This window comes from Myotis davidii, unplaced genomic scaffold (genome assembly GCF_000327345.1).
Source record: "Myotis davidii unplaced genomic scaffold, ASM32734v1 scaffold209, whole genome shotgun sequence".
Classification (NCBI taxonomy): Eukaryota; Metazoa; Chordata; class Mammalia; order Chiroptera; family Vespertilionidae; genus Myotis; species Myotis davidii.
In genome coordinates this window covers 2490848-2499925 of record NW_006300047.1, presented here as the reverse complement: position 1 = coordinate 2499925, position 9078 = coordinate 2490848, and the positions used below count along the sequence as shown (strand labels likewise).

At 50.6% G+C, this 9078-nt stretch overlaps 1 protein-coding gene across 1 annotated transcript in view; it reads right to left on the bottom strand.

Annotated features, from left to right (window-relative positions):
- Positions 1 to 272: 272 nt before the first annotated feature.
- Positions 273 to 9078, bottom strand: part of TEKT5 (tektin 5) — a 36552-nt gene continuing 27746 nt past the window's right edge. The window contains exons 6-7 of the mRNA XM_006776298.1: positions 2879 to 3033; positions 273 to 508 (exon numbers count right to left, since the gene is read on the bottom strand). Of these exons, the coding sequence (XP_006776361.1) occupies positions 292 to 508; positions 2879 to 3033 (372 nt within the window). The 3' untranslated portion in view covers positions 273 to 291. The remainder of the gene's footprint in view (positions 509 to 2878; positions 3034 to 9078) is intronic.

Sequence of the window (9078 nt, the reverse complement as noted above, 5' to 3'; positions counted from 1 at the left end):
TTATAAAACACGGCCTCCTCTGTTCCCGGGGATGCTGACAGCCTCACACTGCTCTGTCTGAGGGTCACAACCCGTCTCCTCTCTGGATCGGCCCCGAGGCCTGTTCTACAGCAAGGAAGGAGCGCCAGGATCCTTGGTTTGGGCACATTTATTTGGGGGATATATATATATTTTTCTATGATAGGAGGTAAGGGAGAAAACAACACTTTCCTTTATTTCATTTGTCTGCCTTTTCGAAGTTTATGTTGCATAAGGAACCGACACGGAGCAGGCACCGCGGGCAGCGCCAGCTCACGTGTAGCCCACCAGGCGTGGGGTGCTGGGGAAGGTCCTGCGCATGCACATGCACTTCTCCTTGTCGATGCAGAGGGTGTTGGCCTTGATGGCCAGCTCGTGCTCCAGCCGGCACTTGGTCATTACCAGCAGCTGCAGCGTGTCCTGCGTCTCCCGCAGCCTCAGCTTGAGGGTCTGCAGCGTGTCGTCGATGGTGAATACCTCGTTCACGAGCCTGCGGCGAGAGCAGAGGAGGCACCGTTCAACTCAGTTGTTCAACACGGGTGCACCTACTATGTGCCAGGGACTGCGCCAGGCGCTGGGAGACTGTGGAAAGCTCAGCTGTCAGGGAAGACAGGGGTGGAAGAGGTATGGAAGTAAAGGCAGGACAGAGCTCCCAGGGTGCTAAGCGGAGAGGGAGAAACCGTCAGAACGCTTAGGAAAGCAATCTGGCTGCTGCTCAGGAAGTTAAATGTAGACTTATCACGACCCAGCAATTCTGCTCCTGAGTCTCTCCCATGAGAACTGAAAACAGATGCTCAAACAAATACTTGTACATGAATGCTCATAGCAGCCCCAATCATGGGAGTCAAAAGGTGGAAACAGCCCAGATATCCATCAACAGCTGAGTGGATAAACCAAGGTGGTCTGTCCATACAGTCTTATTTGGCCATAACAAAGGAATGAAGCAGGATACATGTGATGACAGGAGGGACCTTGAAGACACTGTGCTCAGTGAAAGAAACCAGTCAGAAGAGGTTACATGTTGTATGACTCCATTTATATGAAATGTCCAGAATAGGCAAATCCATAGAGACAGAAGGGAAATTAGTGGTGATGAGGAAGAAGGCCCATTGGCAGTGAGAGGGAATGTGGGTAAGGAAGACAATGCACAGATCGGGCACTTCAGCTGCTGGAGAAGGCAGACTGCTCAAGTCCCATCATCTGCTCAGCTCCAAAGCACTGTGCACACACATTCATACACACATCACACATACACACACACAGATGCACATTGCATGCACATGCATACATATACACACTACACACATATAGATACACAGACACACAGATAGACACACACACACACACACACACACACACACACACACACACACACTGCCTGGGGCTCCCATTCATGCTCCCTATCTATGCCTCTCGGTGGCCCAGCTGGTGGGTGGGGGGCAGGGAGGTTGCCCAGGAGCAGTAGGTCCTCCGGGACATCTGATCACTCCCTAATGGCCTGCTCTGTGTAAGCCCCTGGGTGGACATGTGGGTTATCAGAGCCCCAGGATGGGCAGGAGCCCAACTTGAGGGACTAAGGGGCTTGAACCATGTGGAGGAAGGATCAGGAGAGCCTCCCCCGGCCCTCCCCTGGGACCCGGGCCCCTTGCCACCCAGCAGGGTGGGACCCAGGCCACACTGCACCCACTTCCAGGGGTGGGAACTTTCCAGGCCAGCAGCAGGCTGAGCAGCAGCTGGCCAGGCCGTCACGTTCAAAACCGCCCACCCCCAGAGCGTACACGCCCAGCTTCTGTTTCCCGAGTGTCTCAGGCAGTGGCTGGGGCCGTGCAAGCATCACCACATGGGACCGCCAGCGTCTTCTCTCAGTAGTTCCCTCCCTCTCTCTCGTTCAGATCTCTTCCCCACCTCCAGCCCCGGAGGAGGACAAGCCTCGAATTGTGGGGGAATTTGTTACACAGCAACAGGGACTGAGACAATGCCGGCATGGGGGAACGAGGCAGCCAGGGGGCCTGCGCCAGCTCCACAGCACGTCATGGGGAAACAAGCCATGTGTGACGGTCCTCCCTCGCCGGGCCAGCATCACCTCCCAAGCTCCTCCTCCAGCTCACAAACCCTGCCTCTGGGTTTTCAGCCCCAGAAGCGCTTTTCACCCCCTTTCTCAACAGAAGCAGCCCTTCCATTCCTGAGCAGGAAGCTGTTCAATGGTTCACAGGTGAGAACTGTACACAGACAGCAAGAGAGAAGGAGGGAGGTGTGAGCTGGGGCCTCTCGTATGGGAGCCTGGGCGGAGAAACCACGGGCCAAAGGCCACATCTCTGCTGGGAGGGTACCTCTCCTTAGCTTTCAGGGAAGTGGGGGCTTCCCAGGCACAGTGGGATATGAAGCCAGGCTTGGTTTTTCCCATCCTTGGTTTAGGCCTGGGGGCGGAGAGTGGGGGCCGGGGCGGGGGGGACCTTTTTTCTGCTAAGGGCCATTTGGATATTTATAACATCCTTCGTGGGCCATACAAGATTATCAACTTAAAAACCAGCCTGCTACATTTGGTCAAACATTTAATGGACTCCCCTCTGATGCCTTGGCAGGGCCAGACCACATGGTTTCGCAGGCCTTAAACGGCCCTCGGGCCGGACATTCCCCACCCGGCTCCCTGGCTTAGGCAGTTGGGAAGCTTCAGTGCAGCGCAGAGGGTCTGGCCTTCCCCAGGGTGGGCGGTTTTCAAGGGTACCCACAGAATTTCAGACACCACCCCCCGCCCAGGGCCCTGTTGACTTGTGAGACTAGATGTCCTGATTGGTGGAGGACCCTTCTCAGACCCAGGTTTCCTGGGAGCCCCCCACCCCTTCCAGCCTCCCCTGCTCACTTGAACTGTGGGATGTCCCTGCACAGCTCCACATTGGGGCGCCGGGTCCTGCACTCCAGCCGCGTCTGTGCCACCTTCAGGGGGCACTCCTTGGCCATGATGGACCTCTCCAGCAGTGCGATGGTGCTCTCCGCCTGGAAGATCTCCTGCAGCGTCTGTGGGGAACATGTGATGTCACGGAGGGAGCGTGGGGCCAACCAGCTCAGCACCCACTCAGGTGTTTCAATGGCCCCTGCGGTTGGGGACCTTGCTCCTCCTAACACAGTCTTGGGAAATAGCTTCAGCATCTCTCACTACCCAGGCCACTGTGAATGCTGGGGAGGGGCAGGGGCCAAGGTCAGGTTTGTTTTCTATCTCCAATATCCACTGGAGTTGTCTGGCCAGTGTGGCTCAGTGTTTGAGCATCGACCTAGGAACCAGGAGGTCACAGTTCAATTCTGGCCAGTGTGGGGTGTACAGGAGGCAGCCGATCAATGATTCTCTCTCATCATTGATGTTTCTCTCTCTCCTTCTCCCTTCCTCTCTGAAGTCAATAAAAATATATTTTTTTTAAGAAATATATATACCCACTGGAGCCAGCCCATTAATGGTCAGTGGGAGGGAGTCAAAGTAATTGAAGGGAGGGAGGTTTTTAAGATCAACAGGTATAATCCGAAAATAATAGCTAATTTCTAAATCCACTTTAATCTGAATTAATCTTGTTCTATATCTTTCTACAATACAGAATTTACCTTCCTAATGACGAGGTTAGTAAATAAACTAGAAAAAAAGAAAAAGAAAAGAAAAGGGAAAGGGAGAAGGGGACAGAGAGACTCGAAGTTTTCTATTTATCTATAGAAATGTTTCCCCCAATGTAATAACCGATGTGCACTACAATTGACCAAAGTACAGATGCCAGGCAGGCCCAGGAGGGCGCCAGCTGGGGACAGAAATGGTCTATATCTTGCTCTAGGTCAGCGGTTCTCAACCTGTGGGTCACAACCCCTTTGGGGGTCGAACGGCCCTTTCACAGGGGTCACCTAAGACCATCGGAAAACACATATAAAATTACATATTGTTTTTGTGATTAATCATTATGCTTTAATTATGTTCAATTTATAACAATGAAAATACATCCTGTATATCAGATTTTACATTACCATTCATAACAGTAGAAAGATTGCAGTTATGAAGTGGTATCGAAAATAATTTTATGGTTGGGGGTCACCACAACATGAGGAACTGTATTAAAGGGTCGCGGCATTAGGAAGGTTGAGAACGACTGCTCTAGGTGGAGGTTTCACAGGTGTAAACATGGGAGCAGGGGGGAAGCAGCATTGAAATTCATCAAGCTTTTTTTACACTTTATTATAAGACTGTTATACCTCAATAGAAAATAAAACTAAAATCAGAAGAAGGTCAATCACAGGAAAAGATTGGCAAAATGTTAATATTCACGTTGGGTATATGGGGATCTTTTATATGTCTCTGTATTCTGTGTGTTTAAAATGTTCCATAATAAAAGATAAAAGCTTGAGAGGATGAATGAAGAAGGAAGCACAGACCCTTACCTGGAGGAACCCGATCTTGCACTTAGCCGACATGAACCACACCCAGAACTGAGGGTACTAAACAGAGGTCACCTTGCTGTGCCTGGAACATCCCTTCTCCTCCCACCATCACCAGCAGCCCTGGGTCTGTGAGCAGTTCTCATTCTCATGTCCCTGTGCTGGGAGAACTCTTTTAGGGGTGCCAACACCCGCCTCCAAGACGTGGCCAGGCCCAATAGCAAGGTGACATGTGCTCTGTTCCTGGCAAGCCTAGAAGTGGTTCCTGCCACGGCGCCCCCAACGTCCTCCCCTCAGCTGTTTGCTTGCCTGTCACCCTCACTGGCATGTAAGCTCCAAGCAGGCAGCGGGCTTTGTGTCAGCCATGCTGTGTCCTGAGCACCAGGAACGGTGCTTGGTGCAGAGTGAGGGCTGCGAGGTAAAAGGCAAGATGCCCAGTTACATGTGGATTTCAGATCGACAAGGAAGCATTTCTTAGTGTATGTCTCAACTACTCCATGATCTGAAATTCAAGTTTAACTGAGCGTCCTGCATTTTAACTTGCTAAATCTGGCAACTCTATTCATAGTAGGAGCTTGATGGTACTGAGTGAATGAATGAACGAGTGAATCCCAGTGGGATCTGGAAGTCTCGATTTTTTTAGCTAGCTTCCCAATGGTCCCTCTGCACGCTAAGGTTCGGGAGCTGTGTGGCCTGCAGTTTACACGGTCCTGTCTGTCTCAGAGTTCGACATCAGGGAAAGCTGCTTCCACATGACAGCGCCAGCGCTCCTGACGGGGTGGGGCCTGCTAGTGTCAGAGCCAGTCTCCGCCTTCAAGGACTTTACAATCATGTTGCTTTTCCCTTTTTTGTGAGTGATGAAATATTCACAAATCACAGTGGGTACTAGCATGGCTCTTTTAGCTGGGTTGGGCTCATATTCGATGGGCACCAAGAAATTGCTTAAAAGAATTTTTTTCCAAAGAATTCAAGTCCAGGCTTTCCTATTAGCTTAGGACAAAAGCCTAGGAAGAGAGCATTTCGTGGCTTCAGGGGACAAAAGGATGCCCCTTTCCTGTTGGGTGAGACACGGGCGGCTGTGCCTCCTTCAGAGACCACAGAGGAGGACGGCTGGCCCCTCCCCGGCCTCCGTGGGCTGCAGACCAGCGCGATGCTACTAGTCGCCAGTTAAACATTACCCCACAGAAATGTTCTGGTCCCGCACATGAGCTGGCGTGTAAACACTCCAGTGGGAACACCTCTCTAGAAGCCCTGGAGAATTTCTTCAGAAACCCGCCCTTCGGAGGGGGGAGCGTGTGGGAGGTATGCAAAGCTCAGAAAGCACCAGCCTGGTGGAGAAGAAAACCAAGCCTTCTGTGGACGAAAAGGGGCCACATGCTAACCCGACAAGCTCAGGGGGGGGGCCTGCATGGCGGTCTTGTAAACTCAAAGACCAAAAGTAACTGCAAAGGATGGTCTGAAATTAAACCTTTAACTAAAAGCAATTATGGTGGGTAGTCACATCCTAGGCCGATGTCTTCCCTGACAAAGGTCAACCTTCACCTTAACTGAGCCTATTGTCTTTTTGCATCTACGATAACATAGGGTTGGAATGTCAAAGTAATTTTCCTTTTTTCAGACCCCTCCAAGCACAGGTACTGCTCTACGGAGACCACAAATCCCCTTTGTTACTGAGTTAATTGTTGATTGTTAACTAACCTGCTCCCACCTAAGTAAAAGAAGCATGTGTCTATCATTTTACTTTGTATCCAATCCCAGAAGTTTCCCCACTTTGCTTACTCCCGCCTCCCTGATCTATCACCAATGGAGTTCATGTAACCTACTTACATCTCCTCTTTTTTTTAAGGACCAATTTTTCAGTAAAAATAAAAAAGCAAATATGGAAAGATCCATGGTACATCTCTTTTGATTGTAATGTATAAAACAAGGTAAAAACCCATCTTTCTCTGGAGCATTATCCCAATATGTTGAGATCCTGCTTCCTGGCACTTGTCAATAGTTGGGCTTAGATAAACTCACAACAATTCTTTACAGGTTTGAATGTTTTTTGTTTGTTTGTTTTTTATGTTAACACTTTTTTAGATGAAAAATGCGTCTTGGTACCACATTGCGAGTGTGGAAAACAGTCCCTCACTCTCCCATCTAGATGACCCTAGAAGGCTGTTGCTGAGGTGGTGGGAGGAGGGCATTACTGAGAGTTTAGCTGCTGGTCATACTGTCAGCCCTGCCCCAGCCCCAGCCCATGGAAGGCAGCTGCCAGTAAGGGCTGCTTCTAGGGGCACCTTCGGATGCCACAGCCAGCGAGGCTGCCCTTATCTTGGTTTCTTTTGTTTGCTCCTCCACCCCCTGGTTCCCAGCTCGAGGCTTGGCCAGCCTCACTGGGGTCTGCAACTTTACAAAAGGCCGGTCTCTGGAGTGGCAGGGGGCGGGCGGGGGGATTGACAGTCATTCATGTGCTCAGTCATGTCTTCATCCACTCATTCATTACTTTACGGATTCATTGATTCTCTCATTGACTCAACAAACGCTTACTGAGCATCTAGTAAGTGCCAAGCACTGTAGGCAGTGGGCACAGCAGGGAACAGAACAGACAGAAAACCCTGTGCACATGGAGTTTACGTTCTAGTGTAAATGCATTCACCTGCACCTTTGTGCAACACACGTCTATTATTCACCATCAAGCCCTTACCACAATGTCGACAGTGCTTTCTTTAGCATTACAGACGCCTTTCGTGTGCAGGACATTGTTGGGGGATGTGGCCACATACAAGGCATCCGACACAAGTTCATTTTCAGTTCTCCAGGAGCTCCCACTTGAGGACAGCGGAGGAACAGGGACCCAGCAGCACAATGAATGGGAGCTCCCGGAGATCTGAATTTATCTATCATTGTAAACCTGCTGCACTTCCCAGATGGAACTCCAGCATGGTGCCAGTATTGGGCACGGCCTCTCCAACACATGCTTGTGTCTCTTGATTAACAAAGGGGAGCTATGGATTCAAGAGGCTTCTTGCCTGGCTGGTGTTGCTTAGTGGTTAAGTGTCGACCCATGAACCAAGAGGTCATAGCTGATTCCCAGTTGAGGCACATGCCCGGATTCGGGGCTCGGTCTCCAGAAGGGGGAATGCAGGAGGCAGCCGATCAATGATTCTCTCTCATCATGGATGTTTCTCTCTCTCTCTCCCTCTCTTCCTCTCTGAAATGAAAATAAAAAAAAATTTTTTTTAAAGAGGCTTCTGCAGACAGCAGTTTCCAGCTGCATTCCCACACATTTACTCTGCTTTCCTTGTATGTATCTTTCTACTTAGGCCAAGTGCTGCTGTCTTCCATCGATAGAAGTAATATAAATACATTTTGGTTTTTTCGTGTATGTTTTTATTTTAATTTTAATGTTTTAAGTGTATCTTTATAAACACATTTTGAATGAATGCATTTTTAAGTGACTCAATTTAAACAGAAATAAAGTAAATGACAGCCCCGGTGGCACATGGATATGGCAAAATTGGGGATGTGGCCCAGGAATGACTGACTTTGGGAAACCCCATGTTACAGTGTCTCCCAGGTACTTCAGGTACTTAGGTGCAGCAGGTGAGAGAATCGAGGGGGGACCACTGTGAAGTCCCTCTAGGGCAGCATCTGGTGGCGTGCATGTGTGTGCGTGTGTGTGTGTGTGTGTGTGTGTGTGTGTGTCTGGGGACGGGGGTTGGGAGGGGAGACTAGAACCGACTGTTCCTGTTTCTCCATGCCACCACCCCCTGGCATCTGCTGGCATTCCTTGAGCAGGTCTGCCTGTGCTTTTCCAGAATTGGCTGCTCTAGAGCCAATCGGTGACCTGGTGGGTGTGTACTCTGCCAGAAGTGTCCCTATAACCTCTTGTCCATCCTCTGTCACTCACAGCTAGGGTCCTCTTCATTAGAGGGGAGAAAAAGGCCACATACACTCTGTCCTAGGGGCAGCCCCTGCCACCCGACCCAGTCCTGCCAGGGTGTACCTCCCAGATCTGCCAGGTGTACCTCCCAGATCTGCCAGGTGTACCTCCAGAAGCCCCAGGTATGGGGACTCACCTCTAGAATTTGAGGAATGCAACCCCCAAGGGCCAGGAGGCAGAGACAGAGGTGGCTGACCAGGGGCAGGGGCTGAGACAGAGCAGCCTTGACCTTCATGCTCAGGAGGAAGCAAAGGATTTGCTTGGTGCCAACACAGCCTCCACATGCCAGCCGGGCCCACCGCACTCTGAGTTCCAGGGTCAGCCTGGGCCTCAAATTCCATGATGTTCCCTGGGAGACGAGCCCCTATTCTAAAAGGGTGACCCCATATCCCAGCACATCCACTCCTGGGTACACACTGGAGGGTATCTTCACCAGGGCCACTGGGGACGGCAATTTTTATTGACTAGTCAGTAGGTGTTCAATGACCACTTGCTCCCTGGGTGTTTGGTTAAAACAAGAGTACAGATGTTGGCATCAGACTATCAGTCCTAACGCCTCCAAGCTGCGTGACCTTAGGCAAGTGTCTGAAGCTCTCTGAGTCTTTCCGGCAAAACAATAAGTAGGGATCATGGTCATCATTCCCATCCATAGAGCGGGAACTAGGCGATCAGCGCCCGGCCTGAGAGAAGGCGCTCTGGGACACCTTAGTGAGCGTATAACCCCC